This window comes from Populus trichocarpa, chromosome 4 (genome assembly GCF_000002775.5).
Source record: "Populus trichocarpa isolate Nisqually-1 chromosome 4, P.trichocarpa_v4.1, whole genome shotgun sequence".
Taxonomy (NCBI): Eukaryota; Viridiplantae; Streptophyta; class Magnoliopsida; order Malpighiales; family Salicaceae; genus Populus; species Populus trichocarpa.
In genome coordinates this window covers 23,216,838-23,243,526 of record NC_037288.2, presented here as the reverse complement: position 1 = coordinate 23,243,526, position 26,689 = coordinate 23,216,838, and the positions used below count along the sequence as shown (strand labels likewise).

Below are 26,689 nucleotides of genomic sequence, written 5' to 3'. Positions count from 1 at the left end.
AAAGTGTGTTGTGTTGTTGGACAGAGTTCTAAGTTTTTTAATTTATTTATTTTTCTCTCACTCTCCTTGATCTATCCTCATACTTTTTTTCCATCCATTTTCATTTTTTTAATGCAATCACAACATAAGAATCAACACATTAGATCTCGTTAATCGAAAACTTAGTGTCCCTCCCTGTATATCACCTGCCTCCTTCACGTTTTTTTGCCACTAAGTGCAGCAAGATAAAATAAAATTAGCATGTTGAATGTGTTTTACTTTTCTTTTCTTTTCTTTTTTAATGAAACTGGGATTCTTTTGTTACACAATCCATTTTAAAGATCCATGAACTTATCAATTAAGTGGCCCTGTCGGTGAATAAGAATAATATAAATCGTATATTGAAATTTTATTTAATAGCTTAAGTTTTTAGGTTGAGATAGTTTTTTAACATGGTGTCAGTCTTGATGATCAAGTAGTCATGAGTTCGAATCTCACCACCTCTATTTATTTGATAAAAATTAAGCACAAGATAATGTGGAATTGTGCAAGTTTCAAGTTCAAAAGACTTTCACTCGATGAGATGTGTTAGAAAATAATATAAATTATATCTTAAAACCTTATCTAACAGTTTAAACTTTTAGATTGAGGTGGATTTTTTAACAACTATCAAGGTCGGGTAATTCAATAATAGATGTTTGTTCATATTCCAGCCTTCCATATGTATATAAAAAAAGAAATTATTGTCTAAATTTTAAATGAATTTAGCTTTGTGTTTAATGATTTAATTTGTCTACCACACTATTTTAAAAATCTTAATTGAATTTTGTTTTGTGCTTCTTAAATTATTCGACAAGGTTTGGGTTAATTCTACTACAAGAGACCTTCCTTGTCGAGGAGAAAAGAAGAAGAGAAACCTTAAAGCAAGCCTCCTTGGAAAATCTAGAGATTAAATGTTTCTGAATACAAATGTATATGCTAACATGGCCTGTCGAAATTAGTGGAGGATGCAAAACAACACTGTACAGAAAGTGTGATGGATGCTGCCATTTCTTGGTCATATGCTCAGTGTACAGTACATAACACCGATAGTTAGCTTATTCTTATATTTTATATATAGTTTTTAATCTATTTTTATATAAGTTTAATGGTTTTTAACTTGTTCTTACATATTGGATTGTTTTTCAATCTATCTTAACGTCATCTATTCTTCTTTAAAATGATAAAAATACTCTCATGTGAGAAGCTCAAACATAATCTAATTTATTTTTTTTAAAAAAAAAAGCCATGAAAAAGTAATTTTTAACAGAATATGAGAATTCTTTTCTTTTTCAAATTTTCCTTTTTTATATAATAAATTAGGTGGGTTTGTGATTAAGAAAAGTCTTTTAGGAAAATAAATATTATCCTTGGTTAATTTAATTTTTTTTAGTTTTTTTTTCTTATTTGAAGGGAACAGAGTTCTTTTTTTTTTCCTGTCATTATTAGTATTATTGCTAGTTAGGTGGCCTATGCTACAACGCGAACTCACTTTTTATTTTCATAAAAAATTTGGATCTTGACGCTAGCAGGATTCATGGCTAGTTTGGGTCATGTATAGTCAATGACCCAATGCTATTTTGGGTTCTGCAGCTGCAAGACTCAAGAACAAGAACAATTGGGTCTTGGCACAACTCAAGCGTCATGTTTGCACTGAGGTCTACCCAGCACATAGCAGGCAACCCAAGTGCCACCTGTGCAATTGGTCTGCTGACACACAGGTAGACAGTCCAAGCGTCATGTGTCCTTACGTGGTTTTTTTTCTATAGTGATAACAATTTTTTAAATTTGTTTAATGATGATGATGATGATGATTTTTAATTTTACCTTTCAAATCAAATCTATGGTTGTTTTTTAATATTATTAATAATTTTTTTCTAATTTAATAATTATTTTATTAATAATATTCATTATTATAAAAATAATAATATTTTTAACACAAAAGATAATATTTTTAATATTAATAATTTTTTTATAGTAAAAATAATAATATTCATAACATAAATAATACTATTTTTAATTCCAAGAATATTTAGAACACAAATAATAATATTTTTTATATTAAAACTTTGAATTATTATAAAAATAATAATATTATAACACAAATAATAATATCTTTGATATTAATACGTTGAATTATAAAAACAAAAACAATAATATTTAGAATCTTAGGACATAGGAACCTTGGGTCCTTACGCAAGACCCATTAATCTTGAGTCCTGACGCCGGACCCATTTCCCTTAGGTCCAACGCTATGACCCAAGCGTTAGGTGTCCCAAACTAGGGTGCAAGCGCCACATGTGCTCTGGGGTATGCTCAGCACACAAGCAGCAGCCCAAGGTCGGGCAGATCGAGCGCCAGGTGGCTGCAGCCTGGGGTGTGGCCTGCCCAGCGCCCAGGCATGGTAGCCAAGCGCCAGGTGTCTGCAGCCCCGGCGGGCACACCTCCAGCCTGGCACTTGGGGCCTGCTAGCTCCAGCCTCACACATGCCTCCACCAAACAATGTAATCCACAATGAAAGCACTCACATGGCCACTACAGTGCAGAACAGTGCAATCTACAATGAAAGTACTCACATTGCATAGTAGTCCACGCTACAGTGAAACCAAACAGTGCAGTCCATAGTAAAAGCACTCGCAGTCCACAGTGTAAGCACTCATAGGGTCGCTACAGTGCAATCCACAGTGAATACACTCAAAGTGCACAATAGTCTGCGCTACAGTTAAACATTAATAAGTTTTAGTTATAGTTAATAATTTTCAAGTTTTTTTTATACAAAAAGTTATAATAGGTTTTTCGCAAATGAAGACTTGACTTAATAAAAACATATTAAAAACTAGACATAAAATAAGAATAAGTTTAACTAATTCACATATTTAATTTGCCTTCTTTTCCCATTTTAAAAAATATATATGTTTTGAGAAGAAATGAAATATGCCTTAATAAAATCTGATCCGAGACAAGATCTAGATCAGGAATTGGAACGATCAATCCAAATTATTTTTTAGAAAAATTAAAATGATGGTGTTTTGATAAAAAATATTTAAGAAAAAAAATCAACAGATTTGTAATTAAATTTTGATTGGAAGTCAACTTGAATCAATCCAGATCCCAGATAACTCTGATACTGAATCTACCTATAGAGAGGTTTTGAAACAATGCAACAAAGTGAATGTATGGTACTGATATTTATACATTAACCAATAAAATAGATTTTAAATTATGTTCACTAAATGGCCTGCAAACTACACAGTACTTAACGAGGCTATGCCGACCATAGTGAAAGAGACAGAGAAAGTGGTGAAGGGGTAGGTAATTAGGCTACAAATCCTCTAGCTAATTAGTGATTAAGAATTATGGAACTTTGAATTAATTTTGCATGGTGCAACATACTGTTGATGATACTAATTATTTTATTATAATATGAATGTTGGAGGGAGCAGGAAAAAGGGAAACCAAGTCAAAAAGGTTGTCTGTTCTAATGAGCAACGAAAGGAAATGGTTTTGAACTTTTTGACATGAGGGGCTCAAATTAATTTATGTTTTCATTGGATTAATCAAGTCTTTTCTTTCAATAGTTGGGTTTTAATGTAATGTGGTTATAACCTGTTTTTTAAAGTATTTTTTTATTTTAAAAAAATATTAAATTAATATTTTTAAGTATTTTTTATGATTTTAACGTTCTAATATAAAAATTAAAAATTTATTTTAATATATTTTTAATTAAAAATATTTTACCGTGTTACCAAGCAGACGTTTCATGCAAGCCAAATACATTATAATTAATGCATCATCTATTAGAATATGAAAATAATATTATACAATATCTCCTTCATGGTTGTATATGTGTTCTCCAAAAACCTAGACAAATATGACATTATGCAAGTTGAAGGTGGAGGGATGAGGTGGGAGGATGAGAAGGAGAAAGAAGGGCACCTTACTCTCTCTCACTCTCATGTATATTGGCCACTTGCATCTTGATTTATTATTTGTGAGATTTGAGTTACTTTTTTAAATATTTTTTATTTAAAATTATATTAAATTGATATTTTTTATGATTTAATAAGTTAATATAAAAAATATAAAAGAAATTATTTTAATGTATGTTTAATTAAAAATTACTTTCAAAAAACATCATTGCATCAAATTATCAAACACATATCATGCGATAAACAAGTCATAGGTTTTACATCAAACGTTGACTTGGTACAACATCCGGATTATAAATTAAATAGATTAATTTTAAAAAATTAAAAAATTAAAACAACATCATTTTTTTTTAAAAGAAGTCAAGACCTACTTAGACAAGGGGTTAGGTCAACTAGCAAGGCTAGGTTGAGTTTTGGAATCCAATCACAGAATTCAAGCATGAAAAATATAATACGATAACATTTGAAATGGAAATTTGCATACAATAACAAATAAATTTATATTATTACCAATTAAAAAATCATGATGATATGTTTCGTTTTCAACACATGGCGGCTACCAATTGGTTGGTCAGCAAAAGAAGTCAACATATGCAAAGTGCAAAGCAACCTAAACAAGGAACACGATCTTTGTTGTGTACATGTATAGTTTTGAGAAGACGAAGAGGGAGACAAAGTGGAGACAAGGCATTTGAATCCTAACTGGATCCCATAAACATAAAACTTACGTCTTTGTGACTAAATTTTGGATTCAACAACAAAAATCTCTCACAGAACAACCCCATTGTTCAACTTTTCTTTCCCTTTTCTTCGATCTTCTATGGCCAGGAGGAAGAACATGTACCCTCGAAACACTGTTATCTTATGACACAAGTCAACCTGAAACCTATATCCAATATTGAAGGATTATTAATTTGTTCTCTCTCTGTATATATATAGAGAGAGAGAGAGGAGTTGTTGATCGGCTATGAAATTTATCTCAGTTCAAGACTTGTTAAATCAAAGACATTTTTATTTGATATAGTATAAAGTTTTTTATTGATCAAAGAATAATATGTATGTATAATGTATATAAAAGGCACATGCCTAACTCATCTTAATTAAAAAAACTTAAACTATTAGTTTAATTTTTTAAAAAACTAATTTTTTATTGCTCCTTTATATTTTTTTTTATTTGAACCCGTAACTATTTGATTAATAAAAATTTATCTAAGCAGCCTCATACACCACACCTATATGTCGAGGCCGAAGCTAAGAGTATCTCCACGAGCGGGGCTTTGGGACGTAGATACATCACCTCATCAAACGCTAGTGGAGATGATTCGAACTCAAGACCTCGTCGAGGATGAACAAGCATCTTAACCACTCGAGCCCACCTTCAAAGGGTTATAAAAATGTAGTATTGAAAGAATAATTTAAATTTAAAAATTTAAATTATTAACGTATACATACACACATGTAATTATGACATCACTAACGAGCTATGCACTTGAAATTTGGAAATGATATAATCAACTAGGGTACTTAAATAACCTTTTATTATTAAAAAAAATTAAAAAACAATCGACATTTGAATCTGACAAGAATCTTTCATTAGGGTACCAATAAGGTGGAGCTGATCATGTAATCTTCAATTAATGGTGGCAGATCCTTTGGCAATGAGTATGGGTTTGTGTGATAAAATTAAATATATAGCCGATATATAACTATATATAGCTTGCCAAGAGCATAAATTAAAGCTTGGAAAATTAATAAACTAGCAGATGTCATCTTTCACTTGAAACAAATTGTGATGAACGAGAGATCCTTTCCATTTTCCATCATTAGTGTCGAGATCCTATCCAAACATTAACAAGATTCTATAGCTGAACATAAGATATTTCTAACGTCATAATTAAGCCCATTAAGATAGTGAAAGCTCCAAGCTCATCCATCACCAAATGTGGGCGAAGAACACTTTGTGCCATATGTTGTCCAATATTTGAGGTCTTTAGCCTTCATAGTTTTGATAATGTGCTGAAAATGAAGAGCACAAACTTGTCCCCACTTGAATTTTCAGCAAGCATGTATGGGACATGTGTCATGTCGGACCTTTAATACTTGGTTTATGTACGAGGAATATGTCTCTATGTATTTCATGTGTCGAAGAAGAGATAAATTTATTTTATATCCTCGTATCTATATCCTTTAATCGGATATATTTCTGATTTTTCTGTATTTGTTTTTTTATGTTACAAGACACCGATAAAATATATAATGATAGCACTAGAACATGTACACACAATCTAACCCACACATCAAAATGTCAATTCTGAACCAATGAGTCTCATTCGAAGAACCAACCAAAACCAATGTTCAAAAGGCTCTTTTTAGTACTGTATACTGAGATAGTCAAAAAAGGGTTCAAGTTATTATAAGGTGGTAGGTGGGCACTCACTTCTTAATTTAGGGTTTCTGCACCATTCCTGTATTTGTGGGGGTCCTATATATTTCCACTCACAAGCTTTCCCACCTTTTTTGTTTTTTTGTTAAATTCATTCAAGCATTTCCGCAACCAAATATAAAAACTAGTCTAGCTTCGTGTACTAAATATACATTATCTTTGTACTACAAGTTAATTTCTGCTGCTCCAACAATATATAATTGTAACTACAGTAAGAAAGAGTGCACGGGGACGCAATATTTCCTATCGAAGAGCTTATCTACCTTTCCATTTCCTTATACAAACACAGAGAGACTCGGTATTTTCTATGCTACTAGCTCGAAGTAGTAAGATATGGCATGGGAAGAAATCACCACACTGCATGCTTGTTGGGCTACCAAGTTGTAAACGGATACGCGAAGTGCACTTGTGTTCTGTATGAAACGCCATGCATCTTTGACTTGTGTCCTTTTAAAATATAACGCATATTGAGTCATAAATGTAAGCTTTCACATTGGACCAGGCTACCTAAGTGGATTCCCTATCTCGCCGTGTTTAGAGATAATTCAATTAAAAAAAAATTAATTCGGATCAATTTATCAAATTTACAATCTAAATCATAAAATCAGGATAATCATGTAAAAAATAAATCAAAAAAATTATGAAGCTGAATTTTCAACTAACTCAATGTTAAAGAATGAAATTAAAAAAGAAAATCAATTATAAAATATATGCAGTCCAAATACAAAATGCCTTGAGTCTACCTGTGTAACATCTCAATTTTTAACGCATGTTGTGTCCGGATAATATGCTTATATGCAATATTATGGTCAATTTTTTATATATATAATTCATCTATATAAGTGGTTAAGCAAAATCTTACGGTATTAAAAATCCTACCAAGATTTCAATAGAGTTTTCCATGTACTTGGAGGATAATAAGTTATTAATATCTTCAATCACAACCCAAATAACACGACAATTATGGTATAACCATTCTAGACCTTACCCCACATCAACGCAACTCAAGATTGGTATACAATTAATCTTCTTCCATAAAATATGAATAATAAAGCTTAAAAATCAAAGACAAACATATAAAATATGTAACAAGAAAAGTAAATACATAGTACTACATCTAAAGAGTTTATAAAATGATTAATGTACGGAATAAAGTTAAGGATTCTACTAATTATACATAAGATGTGCGTGAGTACAAAACATACCTAACACAACAAAATAAAACCCTTATATATCAACTCTGCCCTGCAATGTGCGAGAATCCTGCCAATGACAACAACAAAATAATAAACAATTTAATAAAGAAATTAACAAGTGCACACAAGTATTTAAATAAATTTTGATAATTCTTGACACACTAATTATCGTTTCCTTAATATAACATATTTTTGCTTTCAATCCAAAATTTTCATTGCTTTACGATCATAACCTCATTTCCACCCCAAAAGTCATATTCATTATTCACAACACTTCATCTTATTTGTTTTCTTTTAACAATGAAAACGATATATTATTGACTTTCATTTAACCATGAAAGCAACAAGCAGTGGCTTCCACTCAACAATGAAAACTACAGACATTGGCTTTCATCCAGTTATGAAAGCAACATAACAATGACTCGCATTCATCAATGGAAAAAAGCAACATATCATTGGCTTTCATTCAATAATGGAAGCTACAAACATTGACTTCCATCCAATAATGAAAGCAACATAACAATGACTCTCGTTCATCAATAGAAGTAAGCAACATTTCACTTCCATTCAATGATGGAACCTACAAACATTGGCTTACATCTAACGATGAAAGCAACATAACAATAACTTCTTCCTTTTTCTTTTCCAAGAAAACAACCACATATTGGCTTTATTCAATATGAAATCAACATAATCATTGGCATCCCTTCAATAATAGAAGCAACAAACATTGGCTTCCATTCAATAATGAAAGCAACATAACCATTGGTTTTCCATAAACCTTTTTTTCAATATACTTTTGTCACATTTACCAAGGTTTATCAAGTGTAAGAAATTGCAAGAGTAATGTATAAAATTAAAAAGACTAAGGTGCAAAAAGACCTACCTGGTGTCCAACCTCTAGATACGAAACCTTGTTAGTGCAGCCTCTCATGTACCAATAAAGACAAACATCGCTGACAAGTTCCACGAACAACAAAAGTGTCATTTTAATTCTTATCCAATCCAAATTCTAACTCACTGAGTAGGACAAATCCTTAAAGTTTCACACATTTACACAATGTTTCATTTGTCATGATTTCTATAGTGCCGAGTTCCCAACAAAGGTTAGCAATTAATTATTTTTGTCACTACAGCCTAAGCCCCTCTGAACACTGTTTTGTATTTCAATCATAACTGAAGTTGTAGAACTCGGTTTTAAGCGTGGTTTGTTTCATTTGAAAGCTCAGATATAAGGTTACAACTTTTATGAGGATGACAAACCCAGATCTGCCATTTATATATTGAACATTTCTCATGATAGTAACGTGTGGGATTGTCTAATAGGTTTCAAGTTAGACCTTTTATCAGTTTTTAGCCCATATCTGGAGTTTTATAGTTCTTAATTACACAAAACCAGTTGCATTTGAAATCTAACACCTATACCTATAACTTTCATGAAGATAGGTATTTCAAATTTTATCATTTTCAGAGTGAAATTATAGTTGGAAATCTGGTGATAAATCTATCATGTTTTTAGCATATCACTTTAACAAGCAACTAGGTGTTTTAATGTAACTCTTCATCATTCAAGGCACCCATTTCCTTTTAATATCCTTTATAATTCCATTAAACATGAATTTTACATAGATAAAAACTCTCTCAATCAAACCATGATTTAATGACTACACATAGTAAATAATACCATTCCACTATAACAACATTAAAACACACGACTAATGTTCATAATCTCATAACACATCTTTATTTAATCTAAGCAACTTGGATGAAGTTCTTACCCTCAATGGAATATGAATCAAGAGACAAATGCAAGGATAAACTAAGTTGTCTTCACTTTCTTTTTTCTCTTTTCATTTCTTCTAAAGCCCTCACTTACAACCTATTTTCTCTTCCATCCCTAAAATTGTTTTAGTGGTTTTGATCTCTTAAATCCCTTAATTCTATGTTTATCTTAGTATTTACCAAGATATTTGTAAATTTTTTTTGCTTCAAATTAATTTTTTTTAGTGTTTTTGGATTATTTTGATGTGCTAATATCAAAAATAAATTGAAAAAATATTATTTTGATGCATTCTCAAGTGAAAAACACTTTGAACAACAACTTCTAACACACTCTCAAACAGGCCCTCCTATTGTACCCAGGTGTAAAAGACAAATCCAAAATATATATATCTATAATTATCCAAAACAATAATTCTCCTACGGGTTTTACTATGTTCCATGGCACAGAACACTATTAATTACAATAGTGTCATAACATTTTTGTCCCTTGGTTATTTTATTATTAGCCTTGGCTTCAGGGGTAAGATGGTCTTTTCACCATGGCATAAATGTCTTTTAAGGGTTGTGCGGGGGTTATTTTGGTAATTGAAATTTAAATGCATAGTAAAATTACTAATGTAAACCTTTAATAAAATAATACAATGCCTTCTACACAAGAATGTTTTTGTATTTTCAATTTTTATAGAACAATTGAATTACTACATTACACTTACAATTTGATTTTTTTAGCCTTGACCTCAGGGGCTTGGTTGTAATTTCACCATGGTTTGTTTTTTAATATTATTTAGTCCTAAAGGCATTTTTGGTTTTTGCACCCAAAAAATTTGAAAAAGTTGTTGATACATGTCTCACACGCGTCATTGCGTCAACTGTCACGCCACCTATTGGTGGTGCGTACGGCTGACTCCAGTGATTGTAACAGTGATTGTGCCGCATCATTTGATTCGTCTCGACGTCCTCTTCCTCTATGGGTCATGCGTGTATGGTGGTTCGGCATGGTTTAGCCCGAAATTGCTTTGCTTTTCTTTCTTTCTTTTCCTTCTTTTTCTTCCTCGGATTGCGTGCTAGCAATGCAAAAATTCATACCAGCCCTGCAATTTATTTTTTCTTTTGATTCAATCCCTCTTCTCTTATTTGCAATTGTTTTATTTACATTGATTGTTTCTAATTGGATTTTATTTTTGATTTCATCCCTGATCATTGACTTTTTTAATTTATTTTTAAATTTGGTCCTCATTCTTTTAATTTCTATTTGATTTGTTTTGAATCATTTTCTTGATTGATTTTTTTTTTTCCAATTCCACTCCTAGGCATTTATTTTCATTTGATTTTTAAGTCAAATTTAATCCTAATTCTTTTAATTGCTATTTTTTTAATCATTTTCTTAATGGATTTTTATACAATTTCATCACTGGACATTTAATTCATTTGAGTTTTTCCTAGACATTTAAATTCATTTAATTTTTATGTCAAATTTAGTACTAATTCTTTTAATTGCTATTTTTTTCTTGCATTGTTTTTTTTCTCTCTCAATTTCATCCCTAAATGTTTGTTTGATTAAGAATCTTGCTTCTTTGTTTTTTCAGGTTTGCCTTTAATTGGGCCACCACAATCTCATAACCTAGTTAATAAATCTAAAAGATTAGCCTGAGTCGACTATTGTCTGTTTTTAAAGTATTTTTTAATATTGTTTTTGCTAATGTTTTTTTTTTCTATTTATAGGGACATCCCTATTTCACGTGTTTGATTTGTTGACCCGGGTTGGCTGCCGGGTTAGTTGTCGGGTTTGCTCGAGACTTTTTTGTTATCTTTGTTTTCTTTGATAAGTTTTTATAATGCATATTTTTAAATTAGCTTATAATAAACTTCTTAATAGGACCTAGATCCAGGATTTCCTAGGTTGCAATCTTTTTAAGATTTGGTATTGTTTAGAATTTGTCTGGGTTTACTTGGTTTTTACAAATATTTTTAATTTCACCTATTATGATTTTTTCAATCTTTAAAATTTTATTCTTATTCTTTTAATTTATATTTATTTTATTTGAGATTATTTTTTTATTTCTTCATTAAATTGAAACCTCCTTGGGTTTTTCCTATCAAATTTTATCCTTGTTCTTTTTGTTGTTTTTGCAAGTTTTTTTATTAATATTTTTTTACCGATCTCATCATTTAAAATTAAATTGGTTGAGAATTATACTTCTTGATTGAATCTAGATAAAAAATTTTGCAAGATACAACTTTTAAAAATTAAACAAAGTTTAAGAGGTTTACCTGTTTTTTTCCCTTTTACTAAATTGATAATGTCTCGTTTTTTATCCTTTTTTTTTTTTGCTTTTGTTTTGTTAATTTTTTTGTTTTAATTCTCTTTTTGTAACTTTTTTTCTTATTTTTTTTGTTTGATTATATTGGCTTAGCCCTCAACAATTATTTTCTATTTCACCCCACCATTTTTTAATCTATAAATAATCTATTAAATTACAAATAATTTTTAATTCCACCCCTTATGATTTTTTAATCTTTCAAGTTTGGTCTCAATTCTTTTAATTGTAAATTGCGATAATTGTTTTTGGATTTCATCCTCATTAGATTTTTTCCTTTCAGATTTTAACCCTGTTTTTTTTGTTGTTTCGTTTTCTTTTGCAAGTTTTTTTATTAATATTTTTTTCAATATTTTAATCATTCAAAATTAAATTGGAAGATATTTATACTTTTTAATTGAACTCAAGTCCATGATTTAACAAGTTATATTTATTTAGATTGGACTAAGTTTAGGAGATTCACCTAAATTTGCTTGGTTTTTCTTTTTTTTTTTTAAGGCTGATGTTTTCTATTTTTTTTTTTAAGCTTGGCTCTCTTTTTTTTCTTGATTTTTCTTTAATTAGTTTAGCATTAGGTTATTTGATAATTCGAATAGGCTTGGAGGTGGTTTTTTTTTTCATTGTTTTTTATCGATTTATTTACTTTATTGAATTTTTTTATAAATATTTAAATTATCAATTTAATTAATAACTAAATTTTTTTCTTTTATATTAAAATACAATTGTTCCGCCAGCTGCAACATGCCGACAACATATTTAGGGTTGTACAAAGATTCTGCGAGGCTAGCTAGCTATTCACAACATGTGGACTTGCACTTGATAATGGTGGCTGTCATATCGTGTTCTCTTTAGTACTCACTCACTCACAGTCTCACTAAGCTTGGCTAATAACGTTTCTTGCAAGAAAAGATGCCGAGGTACGTGGGTTGCCATTGCATCGCATCTCTTTTTAGAAAGCCTTGCGCTCAAAATACATACATTCTTATTAAACTCGATTCAACATGGCATGTTAATTTAGAAGTTGAATCCAAAATAATATTATTTTAACAAAATCTAAGTTGATTTGATAGAGGTTGTAGTAAGTTTACTATGTTAAATTTAAAAAATTTCATAAAATAATGATCTTCTCGTTATATTTTGATTATTGGTGTAGTTTGTAAGTGAATAAAAAAAAAATTATATCTCATATTAGAAGTAAATACTCTCTTCAAATTATTATAAGTATGGGTTTCTATTGTGTAGTAAATTAAGTGAAAACTATGATAAATGGGCTCTCCTAATGGGTTTTATAATGCTATTATATGGATATTTATAATATCAAAAGATAAGACTTTGAACTTAATTTGTTAGTCAGATTAATTTTTTATTCAGTTTATTTCTTTAAACTTTTATAATTAATTTTGATATTTTTTTACTGTTAAAATAAAACTGAATAGCAGCTTTTCAGTTTAATTCAAAATATAATTGTCATATTAACAGTTATATAGTTTCATTAACAATCATATAGTTTTATTATAATGTTTCAAGTCTATATAAACTTTTTACTACATAGAGAGAAAAAAAAAGATATACAAAAAGTATTTTTTCTTTTTTTTTCTTTTTCATCTTATTTTTTTAAAAGTTTAAAAGGTTTAGTTGTGTTCTAGAGATATTATTTTTGTGTAGGACAAATAAACACTTCAGAAACAATATTGTTTTCATACCTCTAAACCAATTAATTTTATTTTTTATTTGTTTCAAAGAGTTTACTAATACTAATAACTATAAAGAAATTAATCTTTGAAACAATATTATTAAACTTAGCTTGGTCTAGGACACAATCACAGATTTGATAACTCAATATTATTAAACTTAATTAGCTTGGTCAATCTGAAATAATATTATTTTAAGATTTTGAAACCATTATAGATTAGATTTTAAATTAATGAGTCATGTGTTTACATGAAAGGTTACATCAAGTTAAATAAAAATTCTATGAAGAAGGAAAGATGGAATGAACGATGGTAAGTCAAAACTCTTCAATTTCAAATACTTGGTTTGAATATCTCAGGTCATGCATCTTCTTGATGTGTGGCATGCAATACAATGCCATGCTTTAACACTACTTAATGGCTAGCTTCTCCCTACAGAGCAAAGCTTTTCAGATGCTTGAAACCAATAATAGATCATACCAGTATTCATGGTGAATTTGCTCCACCTAGCCATGCAAGAACCTGCAAAAGTTGTCCAACCGCTCTAATGGCAGCAGCCTGTTTTTTTGTGCTCAAATCAGATCAACAAACAGTCTTTTTAGTGTCATCAAATCACTTTGCCTTTTCAAATCCAAATTGAAGCCTTCCAAATGGTCGACTTCGACATTTGACAGTACAGTGGTTTCCTTCCAATTCACAAAGCAGCGCATAGGCTCATAGCCATAGCCATAGCCATTGTCGAAAGCAAAGTCATCCCATCCCATCCCATCCTTCACTAACTACAAGCCACGGAAAGTTGTGAGAGGACTTTCGAGCTGGGCAAAATTTAATAGATTAAAAGCTCGAGAGTTGAGAGCTTGAATTCTCTCACCACCACGACCACTACGAAGAAAGCGGAGATAGACTGCCCTTTAACCACGCTCCATTCGTCCTCTGCTCGTTATCCAACTTTTGCTCATGCACTAACATAAAAGTTTCAATAATTAGTCAAGACTTAGCACCATGCACTTTGGCCACACACCTTTTGCTTGTGCTTTGAAAAACACCAGCTTTACCCGTTTGCATTGCGTTTCAAATTGGTTTTTTGTTTAAAAACAGCATAGAAAATAACATTTTATTCTTATACGATGCCAAATGAGAGCGAGCAAACACTGGGAAGTAAAGAAAGCAATAGCAGGTTAAAGCTAGCGGGACCTCTCTACTTTTGTTTCTATTTTTTCATCTACTTTTTTGTCTTATTAATTTCATCATTTTATATTTAATTTTTATCTTTGTTATATTTTTTTATTAAAATTTAAGCTTAATTTTATTTGATGAACTAAGATTTTATCCGTATATCTTCATGTCTTTATCAAAAAATATCATATCAAAAAAATATACGAGTATAATTTTTCCAAGCACAAACATAGCACAATGGAGGCACATTGAGTCCAGCGCTAGCCAGACCCACCCAAGGTCGGGCTTGGCAGTGTGCCAAGCCTTGAGAACGCTGAGTCCGACACTAGCAAGACTTAGTCACGATTAGGCTTAATAATATGTCAAGCCCCGAGAGTACTGGGTTCCATGCTAGTCAAACCCAACCACAATTTGACTTGCAGTGTGTCAAGCCCCGAGTGCATTGGGTCTGGCCAATGGCCATACCCAAAGGTTGCCGGATCTGGCAATGGCCATACCCAATATTTGGGTTGGTGTTACCAGATCCATATTAGGAACTGACAGTTTCTAGTGGTCATATATTTACATTAGCCTAGGTCTTGCGTTAGCCAAACTCGTGCATCATCTGGGTCTGACAGGTGTTGCAAAGCCTAGTAGCTAGGCCTGATGCGTTGTCATACCAATAAGGTGTGTCTGACACGTGTTTCTTGAAAGTATCAAGCCTGAGGAGTTTTGTCATCAGGCATGGCCGAATTCGCTACACTCACAAATTCAAACATAATACCTGAATCTAACGCCTTCAATTATATATAAAAAATTTTGCTAGATAAAATTAGTAAAATACAACTCATAGTACAACTTAAAATATCACAAAGGTAAAATTACATTTTAGTCTCTCCTCTCCACAAAAAGACAAGACTAATGAGCTATAAATATGTCATGATGCCTTCAAAACAAAAATTCACAATCTTTATTCTCAAATACATATATATTTTCAAAGTATTTCTCTTTAGAATATTATTATATTTTCTCTCTCTAAAAAAATATTTATTTAAGTATCAGAGAATCTTCATCTCCACTAAAAAAAACCTTTTACATGTATTGGTTATAAGTTACCTTAGCCTACCAAGCACCAAGTATAAACTATCAATCACCTTGACTATGGATAATGAATGAGATTGTTAAGACTAATTGATTAACTGATTATTTAACCCGAGAGCCCTATTCCTAAACTATTAGGATTTTAAATACTTCATCACTGTTAAATCTTATTATTAAGTGTACAAGATGATTACACATGTTCTACATAATTCCTTTACAGAAAAACATTAACAAAAAAATTTTTGAAAAAATAAAAGAGAGGTAGACGAATTAGGAGAGAGCATTGGGAATTTCGGTAGCTTGTATAAAAACTATATTTTTGGCATGTACTCGGCGCCGTGTATTATTCAATTATTTTAAAATATTTTTTTATAATATCTAATAGATTATTTTGAATTATTTATAAATAAATATTTTTTAGTACTTATTAAAATTGAAATGTATGTTTTTTTCATTGGTATATATAAAGCTTGATAATTTGTAATTAATTTAGCTTATTAGATTTTTAAGACAAATAAATGTTAATTGCATTGAAGTAAAAACTAAAGGCATTGTATAGTTATTAGTTAGGATATATGCATCGGTTCCATACATGTGACTATTTATAATTATCTCTTCAAGTAATAGTTATTAAAAAATTTGAACCAACCAATTTGTTTAGTAGCATGGTTAGAAATTTTATTATTCTACGTTGAATTTTGTTTTTTTATTTTTTATTTTTGAAAGAAATATGTGGAATTTTCTTATAACAAAAAAAAAACATATATATATATATATAATATAAAAAAAAAAACAAAATCCAACATAAAAGGATAAAATAAAGTATATGAATGTTCTAAAGATAGTATCAAAAATATTTTGATAGTCTATATTTTCAATCAAAACAATTTAACACATTAACCTCGACTCATTTCATCACCACTATATGGAGTCCTCCAGCATTCATGAATATATGAATGTGATTGCGATTACTTTTTAAAGTATTTTTCATTCAGAAATATATTAAAATAATATTTTTTTTATTTTTTTAAATTATTTTTGACATCAATGCATTAAAATGATCTAAGAACATCAAAAAAATATTAATTTGAAACAAAGAAAAAAATATAAAAAATTCAATTTTTTTCAAAAATACTTTTGAAACGCAAAAACAAACAGAGATTGTCTAGCAAATTCGTCCCTTTCATAGAACCATCACAGCATTTGAGTCTGTACTAAAAAATGTCCTAAATATATTTCTCTACAGCACCATCACATTTTAGGGTTAGAACAGATCATCATGATAGCTGAAAAGAAATTATCTCCAATTGAACGAGGAAAAGAGGGTACTCATGGGAGGAAAAAAAAAACCCACATTACAAGCATTGAATTATGCATATACTTCAAAAGGAGTATTCAGTTGCTCCCAAAAAAGATGATAAAAGGCTAATAATGAGAGACAAGTGAATAATCACAGCAGCGGTGGTGGGGGGGCGTTTATTACCACTGCACCAAGAGAACTTTAGGTCACATTGTCTCCAAAATAGAAGACTTTTCAAGACTTAAAAATAATGTTGAATACAGTTAAATTCAAAATGCCAACAGTGACAGATATCAATGCCCCCCCCACATGTCTCCTCTTATCACCCCTCCCCATTAGAGGCATAGTGTAAGACACAACTAAGCTCAAATTATAATTAGGAGCCACAGATTGTAGATTCACATTCACCCTAATGTGAATGGTGAGCTATAAGCATTTCCCTCTTCCACTCTCCCACCACAAACCATCCTCTTAAATCAAAATCTTAATCAGATCAGAAAAACAAATCCATGTTTCACAGCTATAGAACTGAATTTATTCCAAGTTGACAGCACATACCTAGAAGATAAAATCACTAGGGTAGAAAATATATAGCTATATACATAGAGCTGTATGGATATTTTTATCTGTATTACGATAGAGTTCGTCTGTTGAAAGACTCCACTGTTAAGTTGGCTGTGAAAGCTGGGATTGAGTTCATCTTCCGAATAAATATATCAGCCTGAAAAATTGCAAGCTTTGGATGAGTGTCTTGCCCCCGCCCCAAGAAAAAGAACCATAATAATAGAAATAAAATAAGTAGTAGATAACAAAAATCAGATGCAGCTAACAATTCAGGTGACAATTTTTTTACTGAGAATCTTAAGGCGTGAAAAAAGGAAGCATGAACTTTCAGGTCCTTGAAAACCAAACCAAGCAACAGTTCTGGTCCAAATTTTGGAAGAAAATCTATGGGTAACAGCATCAATGGCACCAAACAAAGTACCACCACTTTCCACAGAAACCAGCATTGAAAGTTATAGCCGAATGTAGCCATTTAAAATCAAAGACATTAGAATTCAATATCCCCAAATACTTTTAACATGAGAGGAGTGAGTGATTTTAATGATCCAGTAGAGGCCATACAATGATACAAGCCACGGAAGAGCATTCATAGGTTTCTATGCAGTTAATACATGTGAGTGCCTGTGCTTGTGTTCACAGACTCTAAACAAAACTATTTCTCTATACCTGACGAGATATGTCGGGCTGCGATGTGTAATCATTTACCTGTTGCAACACGAGGGGAAAAAATTTCAGGTTTCTCTCTAAAATTAATGATAATAAACTGGTGCTTACAGAGTATTCTTTTCTTCCGGTCTATGTACCAAAAAAGTATTTTGCATCCCATTGCCCGAACCCAGAAAAAAGAAAGGAAGAGGACAGACTGTAATTAAAATATTCACTCCTTTTTCACTTAAGGTAAAGATTTTTTAGCAGGAACTCATTTTTCACGTCCTGTAAATGAATTTAGGCACATGAGAATATTCATTTCAAATTCCACAGAAGAAACAACTACAGTATAACCTCAATAAATTAATAACCTTGATTAAGTAATATTTTTGTTCAGTTCCGACTTAAATTTGAAGTTTAAATAATATCTCGATTATATAATAGATTTTCATGGTCCTAGGAGTATTAATTTATAGAGGTTTAACTGTAGCATGTCTTAATGTCAGTAGAATCATCTCTAGGACATCAGGCACATCTATGTAACTTAAATTTGCTAACTTACCAAAATGTTTGTATTCCCTGATTCATATTCAAACTCAAGTTTCTCATCATCACTTTGAGCATACACAGATTGCAGGGTAAACCGAGTAACTGGTATTCCATTAGAACGCTGATGTTCATCCATTACAATCTGCAAAAGATATGAACATAGGAAAAGCATAAATTTTATATGCTAAAGTAAAAGACAACAGCTTTCTAAATCAGTCACAATGACTTGAGAAGAATCAAAGGAACATATAGCATATTCCTCCAATGATGATCTTATTGTCTTGGCATGTCCTACCAATTAAACTTTATTCCTTTTTTATTTTAAAACAGAGGATGAAGAGTTAAACTATTATAACTGGAGCTCAAAACAGAAAGAATGACACTTTCCATGGCACAATTACAATCAAATTTAAATGAAATTGGTAGATCCCATATAGATATCAAACTCCAAATGCAGCGAGGAACATATAATACCTTGTAGCCAAAAAGTTCACAACATGCCCTCCGAAACACAGAGATTCTATCAGCAAAAACTGTCTTGTATCTGTTCAATGGATAAAATCAAATGCTTTATGTTATAATAAAATTGAATCATCAAATACTTCATGAAATCACTCACCTTTCTTCACGCTTTTCAAGAGTTGCAATTTGTTCTTTTAATTGTGTTATCTTCCCAGAGATATAGGAGTCCACCAGCTTGCCCGTATCACCTGAAACTGTATTATCAAAAGTATAAAGAGGTTGGGAACAGAAATGTAATAAAGGAAACAAATCAGGACTGGAAAAAAAAAAGTCGTTGTTCATGGTAAATTGCTTGTGCTTGATACCTGACTGACTCTTCAATTCTTCTACAGCTTGTAACTTCTCCTTTGTCTTCTTCAACTCAGTTCGTAAAGCCTCAATAGATTGTTTGGCCTCACTATCAACTGCAAGCGTATTAAACATTCTCAGTACTTTCGTATTTGCAGCAGAGAAGTCACCATGCCCTAGCTGTGGAGGAAAAGCAATAAATTTGTCAAGCACCATAGCTGAATGATAAAATAAATTAAGCATCTTTAACAAATGAATCATCCATGCAACCAGATCTCAATTATGTACAACTGAAAGAGAACATGACAAGAAGTTTGTTTCACAACCACATGTTTTCAGCGAACGAAACACTACACGAACCTTTGTTGCATGCTTTACATCTTCTCAATGTCATCAACAAACTACTACAGAAAAATAGAAAGAACAGGAACAAACATGCAAGCTTATGCTTGGTATACAGGAAAAGCTCCTTGATGGTATCCTCATGTTGACAGGATATAACAGAATCACTCTACAAGCACTCTAGAAAATTCACATAAGAGCGTAAAAGCAACTTTAGAAACAGTGGAAGAATTATAAATTTCCAGGTTTCATTGTTCTGATATTTTAAGGATCACATTTAGCTGGAGAAGATACATATGAAAGTATGGATAATAACACTAACCGGTGCAAGCAAGCCACTACTCTAGAATGCTAACCCTGAATCCTCCACTGATTTCACAAAACTTTTGGGAGACCAACTAATTATAAAGTGAGGTAGCTTTTAACAGGCAAGGAGCAGCGACTACTTTTTTAGTACACGGAGCTTTTAATCCTCTAAACATGGACACGGATTGAACCCTCACAAATAAGCATAGCTTCTATGATTTTGCACTGGTTCTAAATATCCTTGGTGTCCACGAAGGCAACACCTAAAACCATGTAAAGCTTTAACGATCATAAGAAACATCACATGTGAGAAGAAAACTCTTAGCAAATAATCAAAAGTAAGGTTATAATTATCAATTTGTGCATGTGAGAGGATCTGTGTGAATCCCTGTGAGCTATTCTTAACATGGAAGCTTGATGGCCTCTGTTTTAGATCTTTTACAATTTTTATGACATGAGAAGCATGAATTCTCAGAACTCTAGACGTCAGTAAGCCATTGACCAATTGCCATCAGGATATGGGACAAAGTTTTACAATAACATAGCCTGCCAGGTCCAATTACAGCCCCTGAACAAACAGTGAGAAGAGAAGTGTTTCTCAATCCTCGGATGAACTTCAGCCACCACCCTTACAAAAATTCCTACCATGGATAAAGAGTTCAAGCCAATAATCCTGAAGTTCAACAACTAAAGGCAGACTGAAAGGAAATCAATGACCAGAACCAATGGATAAAGAAAAAGGAGGGAAGGATGCCATAGACAGATCATTTAACAATAGAACCTACCTCCTATCACTTAGCTATATCCAGGGAGCATCCCTGTTATGTACAAGTCTCAGCGTGAAGAAATTCAGATACAAGACCAGATATAAAAGCCAAGTATTGCCTAAGACAGGCTTTTGCAAGCATCAAACCATGCCTTTATTCCACACAAAAAAAAAAAAAAACTATGGGCAACAATGATGCATGTCCCTTAATACACGCATGAAAAAATCAGAAGCAACACACTTAAACATCCTATGACAGAAACTAATAAGATTTCCTCAACAGAACTGAAACTTGCTACTCAATGAATGACCTTCTATAAGTTGAAAGAAGTCAAACTTCATTCATACATGAATGTCAAATAACCTTCCAGTGTTAAGAAGAATATATATTAAGATATTACAAAAGCCATTAAAGCATTTAATTCAGTGCCTAAGCCCAAAAGCGCCATGTAATTCTTGGAACAGCTTTGAAATTACCTTAGACTCCAACAGGGAGATCTCTGCACGAAGCCGATCACTCTCCCTTTCCAATGACTTAATTCTTCTAGCTTCATTATTTAGCATGTCATTGAGTGTCTTTATTTCTTCCAATTGGCGATTATTGACTTCTTTTTGTGCATGTAAATTATTCTCCAATTCTTGAATACAAAATACCTTATTTGCAAGAGATGATTCAAGCTCCTGCACATGAAAGCAAAGTGCAAAGAAAGACTTTTAGAAAAGATCGCAAGGAAAATAAATGAAAAGCTATAGAATTCCAAAAGACCTGAAGAACTCCACTGGCTGTTGCATCCCCTCTTCGATTGTCCTTTGGCCTCTTCAATTCATTAACAACATTTTTCAACCTATCTCTCTCTTCGGTAACCATAGAGAGCTGCAATTATTCATCAACATATTATTTCAATTAAAACATACCAATGGAAAACAAAAATATGTAGAATGTTACCAATGTTAAGGATGAATTCGATTATATAGTGAAATCAATATTATGACGTGCATGACCAAGCATTAACCCCAACAGTTAGCATCTTAAGACAATTTACAGGTCAATGTCAACAGCATGTACTAGAAGCCATCGCATTAATTGCCCAGAAAAAGCAAGCACATCTCCAACACTGCATCAAGCAGCTGAAAGTGCATTCAAGTCAAGGAGAATAGTAGAAAGAGGGTACAACTCCATGTGCAGCTCTAACAACAATTAGCAGATGGAGAAGGATGAGGAAAGCCATCCTTACTCCTTATCTCCAAGAAAGTATAAAAACAGCCCTCCATCCCAAAAAAACAAAATTGATGTCTTGTAAGAATTCAGAGAGCAGAAAGGGAAATATCCAAGCACGCCAAAAGTGCACAAGTTTTAGGGCATCAAAGGCCAAATGAAAAATATAGCACAGACAAAATGAAGCAGTATCGAAGGAATTTTGCTTCTGATGGAGACATATGCCTCTGCAATGGCAACTCTGTTAACAAGATCAACTCCACAAGAGATGTAAAAAAAAATACCACACGACTATATAACTGTACTTCCCGGAACTCTCTGCAAATCTCTGACATCTACCCCATTGTTTGTGGAGTAACTCAGTTTACCTAAACAAGGGAAATAATAATGACCAAATCTCCTGAAATACAGGAAATGGAGAACAAAATGATTATCTGATGCATGGCTCCCTTTACACATTCAACGCTATTCCAAATTTATTTCTTCTTCCTAATCAAAGTACCCACCTAGAGGATTTTTCTTAAAACAGCTGCAATAGCATAGCCAAAATAAGAAAGCCTTTTTAGAAGGCGCTTTTTCCCCACCAAATACTAATCCAGGTAACCAAAGAACTTGATGTTTCTCTGAACATGTAGTGGAAGGATTTTTAACTTTTTCCCAAAATGTGCTGAATAAAGCAATTCCATGCAGGGAAATGCCTCCAACTTTACAGGATGCTAGTTGCTAAACTCATTTGGAATAAACAGAAAAGAAGAGTAGAAGTTGTGAAAGCATACAAGCACCTAAACTAATATACTTACCATCAATTCAATCTCCTTGACCTCCAATTTCAAAGCTTCTGCCATCTCTTTAGTCAATGCAGCCTCAGTTTCAGCATTTTGTTTACCAAGTTGGGCAGTGTCCAAGGCCACCTCCATTTGTTTCAAAAGTGCATTTGCCTCACCTACCTTCATCATGTTGTCAATAACCTCTCTGCATTGCACAGAAAATTTCAACATCAGAAAGAAAAAACTAAATTGAGAGAGGTGAAGAAGGCTAATTAAAGTTTTTCCTTTAAGCTCTTATATATATTTTAACCATCATAATAACAAAATGATGTAATATCAAAAGGTAACCAATTATTTTACATCATAGATTTTGTAAGGGAAAGTGGATAGTTTCCAATTAACAAAGATACTTTACGAAGCACAGGTAGCACTAGAAGACACTTAAACTTACACCACCACACACCCTCTGCCAACAAAAACTTTATAAAGGAAAAATCAAAATCAAAAAGTTGGGTGTCGATATTCCACATGCAGGCAACATTAAGTAATAATGAAGCAATTCCAAGTAACAAGCTAAAGAAATAAACATACTTCTGTAAAGCTGCAAACTTAGCAGGTATATCGTCATAGCACAACACCCCAGGGATATCCTTTATCACCGACTTCCAAGAAGACAACTCATCCTCCAGCTTCTTCATATTTAACTCAAATTCTAGTAACTTAGATAGCTCTGATTCTGCTCTTTCTCTCCATCCTTTTTCTTCAAATAATTTTTCCTTCAACAACTCGATGTTTTCATGAGAAGATCTTAGCTTTCTTGCTTCTCTCACTTCAGACTCCTATAAAATTTCAAACCTTGATAAGTAACATAGCAATAAGAAAAAGGATTCATGTAATAAGAAAACGATGAGCAACATGCTGAAAATATATGATGTGGGATCCAAAGACATTAAGACACCTATGTCACCAAGTGTGGCCAACACCTGAAATTACTCATGTTGATGAGCAAAGAGGTAGGGATAATCAACATTTCCACCAGCATACACAATTTCATATCTACAGCAATATTTCTATCTTCATGTATATAGATGCTTCAAATCTATTTTTTTTCTAATATTTTTACTTGAAAATATCTAGTATACACCCCATACTGACACTTCATGGAAGCTGGATGGACACTTTATGCCACAACATAATTAGACTACATAAGTATACATTTATGCTAATCATGTTTAGTCAGCCAAGCTTCTACTTGGTGCAATTATTGGTCTGCTATAATTTGGAGTGACATGCTTAAAACCTTCCAGGGTTCTTAACTTGTACTAGACACCCCAATAGTAGATATGGCCACTTCATGGAAGCTGGATGGACACTTTATGCCACAACACAAGCCACTTATAGAAAGAAAAAAAATGGACGAGAAGAATAAAAGCAAGACACCTCAGTAAGTTGCCTTCTCAGATCTTCTAGCTGCTCCTTCAGTAGCTCTGATTCTTTCTCAGCATGTTGAGCCCTGCATTCCATTTTTTCTAGCTACAAAGAAGAAAAATGAGCAAGCTAACAAGCACGCTGGATCACAAGTAAGCCATTATAAAAAGAAAATCCACAATTTATAATGCTCACTTCTGCGCTTATTCTAGAAACAGAATGCTCCGGTTCTCTATTCATCTGTTCAAGCTCAGTATTGGGGCGCTTTTTCTCCCTTTCTATGCTTTCAGAAAGATGGCTAAGTTTTCCCTCTAAAACACTTGCTTTCTCTTCAGCAGAAGCTGCTGAGGATTCAGCTTTCTGGCGAAGGTTCTTCTCATTTTCAAGGTTAACCTAAAACAGGAGATGGAAGGGAGATTTAAAAATAAAATAAAATAAATAAACAATTTTAAACACTACAAGCAAGCAAGCAAACAATGGGTGCTGCCAAGAGAATTTAAACTTTTAGAGCAGAATTTTAAATTACAAAAGTAATTCCTTGTAGTAACTTTAGAACAATGCTTCATAATAATGCAATTCGACGCTGAAAATCACAATCGATGACAACGAAAAAGAAAAGGAAAGGAAAGCATTACCATTATTAAGATGCTAAAATAATGTATAGCCAAAAAGTTGAAATGGGTCGTCAAACATGCTGTAATTCTAAAACTTATACAAAATCCCTAATACACAAAAAAAAAAAAAAAGCAACGGACTGGATACCTCAAGTTTACTTTGTGATTCTAACTGTTTCTTGAACCTTTCTTGGTTATCATTAACTTCCTTAGCAAGTTGATTTTGAAGAGCTTGTTCGCGTCCTTTAGCAGCAGCAAGTTCTTGCTCTGCCTGTAACAATTTATCTCGAAACTTCTTCTCGTCTTCTACATCACCATTAACATTAATAACTTCCAATTAATAATAGTAGTAGTAGTAATAAGGAATAATAGACGAGAGAGTATCAACTACAAACCAGACTTCGTGAAATTTTCATTGATTCCCTCTAATTTAGACTGGTAATCGCGAGCTTGCTTCTCGGCACTACTCAACGCGTCTATAAAATCCGATTTAACCTAAAATAAAACAAATTGAGTCAATTATTTAATTAATTAGGCTTAATAAACACGCATTCCTTGCTTGATGCAAGCAAAAGTTGTGAAAGAAATGTGATGTTGAGGAGAACCAATTGGCGGCACTGGTAGGTGCAGAGGAGTTGTTCGGGGGAGGAAGGTTGGAGCGGCGAAATGTTGTTGTCTTCGTTGATGACGTTATGGTGGTGGTCCGATTGAGGGCTCTCGATGATAGGTATTGCATTTGAGTCGGCGACTCCTCCTCTTGTCCGCTTCTCTGGTGGAGTTCTAAGTATCATCTTCTTCTTCTTCTTGTCTCTCTCTAGAAGCACGTAACAGCTCTCGCTCTCTCCCTCTCTAAATTTGAATCGACAAGGCGATAGAAGAGAGTTCAAAATCACGGGCGCGGATTAAAGTTTAAAACTCAAAACGCATCGTCGGTATTCTTGTAATTAGGTAATAATAAATAATCTGCGATCCGAACATGAAGGTGTCGTGGTGTAGTTGGTTATCACGTCAGTCTAACACACTGAAGGTCTCCGGTTCGAGTCCGGGCGACGCCATTATTTTGTTTTTATTTCATATTTTCTTAAAAAAGGAAAATTCACTAAAAAAAATGTTAATTTTAATTTTCTAGCATCGGTTAATTTTTTTAATTTATGCTGGATTTTTTTTTCGCTGGATAATTTATTGCAATTCCATAAATGTTCTTAATCTTAAAATGACGAGTATGCTGATAAAACGCATTGGATGGTGGTAATCTTGTCATATTTTATAAACATAATTTGTAATATCTAAAAAGAAATAAATTTTCTTAAATGTCGGTCATAAGTTTTGAACTCAATAAGAATTTAGTTTTTGTAATTTTATATGCTTTTTAAAATATTTTTAAATTAATATTTTTAAAAAGGATAAATTCTGTTTGAAAATGTGATTATATTTTTTTATACTTTTTAAAATTGTGTTTTTCTTAAATAAAATATTAAATTGATTTATTTTTTTAGTTTTTTCAATAATTTTAATATGTTGATGTCAAAATAATTAAAAAAAATCATTTTAATGAATTTTAAAGAGAAAAGTATTTTGCATCACAATACCAAGCATTCATGTTTTTTATGTGATTTTCAATAGTTTTAATATATAATATCAAAAAAAATAAAAAATATATATCATTTTAATAAATTTTTAATTAAAAAATATTTGTGTAAAATCATGTCACACATGAAATGTCAAAATAGGGAATAAACCCCCCTG

General features: G+C 32.1%; 1 protein-coding gene and 1 non-coding gene across 4 annotated transcripts; one reads left to right on the top strand and one right to left on the bottom strand.

Annotated features, from left to right (window-relative positions):
- Nucleotides 1-17,124: 17,124 nt before the first annotated feature.
- LOC18098366 (mitotic spindle checkpoint protein MAD1) lies at nucleotides 17,125-25,816 on the bottom strand. Of its 3 annotated transcripts, none has more exons than XM_024599046.2 (15): nucleotides 25,549-25,816; nucleotides 25,339-25,438; nucleotides 25,092-25,249; nucleotides 24,525-24,722; nucleotides 24,342-24,434; nucleotides 23,493-23,740; nucleotides 22,935-23,106; nucleotides 21,685-21,792; nucleotides 21,396-21,599; nucleotides 19,522-19,684; nucleotides 19,314-19,410; nucleotides 19,169-19,238; nucleotides 18,708-18,836; nucleotides 18,164-18,202; nucleotides 17,125-17,654 (listed from the first exon to the last, which is right to left on the bottom strand). In XM_024599046.2, exons 1-15 carry the CDS (start codon nucleotides 25,732-25,734, stop codon nucleotides 17,565-17,567), a joined length of 2,055 nt encoding a protein of 684 aa, XP_024454814.2. In that variant the 5' UTR covers nucleotides 25,735-25,816; the 3' UTR covers nucleotides 17,125-17,564. The 3 variants fall into 3 exon arrangements, with proteins under 3 accessions (XP_024454814.2, XP_006385088.3, XP_052307923.1); XM_006385026.3 differs by having other exon boundaries at nucleotides 19,314-19,404; XM_052451963.1 differs by lacking the exons at nucleotides 17,125-17,654; nucleotides 18,164-18,202 and adding an exon at nucleotides 18,240-18,430.
- A 108-nt stretch (nucleotides 25,817-25,924) lies between these two features.
- Nucleotides 25,925-25,998, top strand: TRNAV-AAC (transfer RNA valine (anticodon AAC)). Its single transcript has one exon. It is a non-coding gene; the product is annotated as a tRNA-Val (tRNA).
- Nucleotides 25,999-26,689: the final 691 nt, after the last annotated feature.

Coding starts and splice junctions, on each gene's coding strand:
- LOC18098366 (XM_024599046.2), bottom strand. CDS start 25,734: ATGATACTTAGAACTCCACCAGAGAAGCGGACAAGAGGAGGAGTCGCC. Junction 25,439..25,548: donor CCTACCAGTGCCGCCAATTG/GTTCTCCTCAAC, acceptor GTTTTATTTTAG/GTTAAATCGGATTTTATAGA. Junction 18,203..18,707: donor CAGGGAATACAAACATTTTG/GTAAGTTAGCAA, acceptor GTGTTGCAACAG/GTAAATGATTACACATCGCA.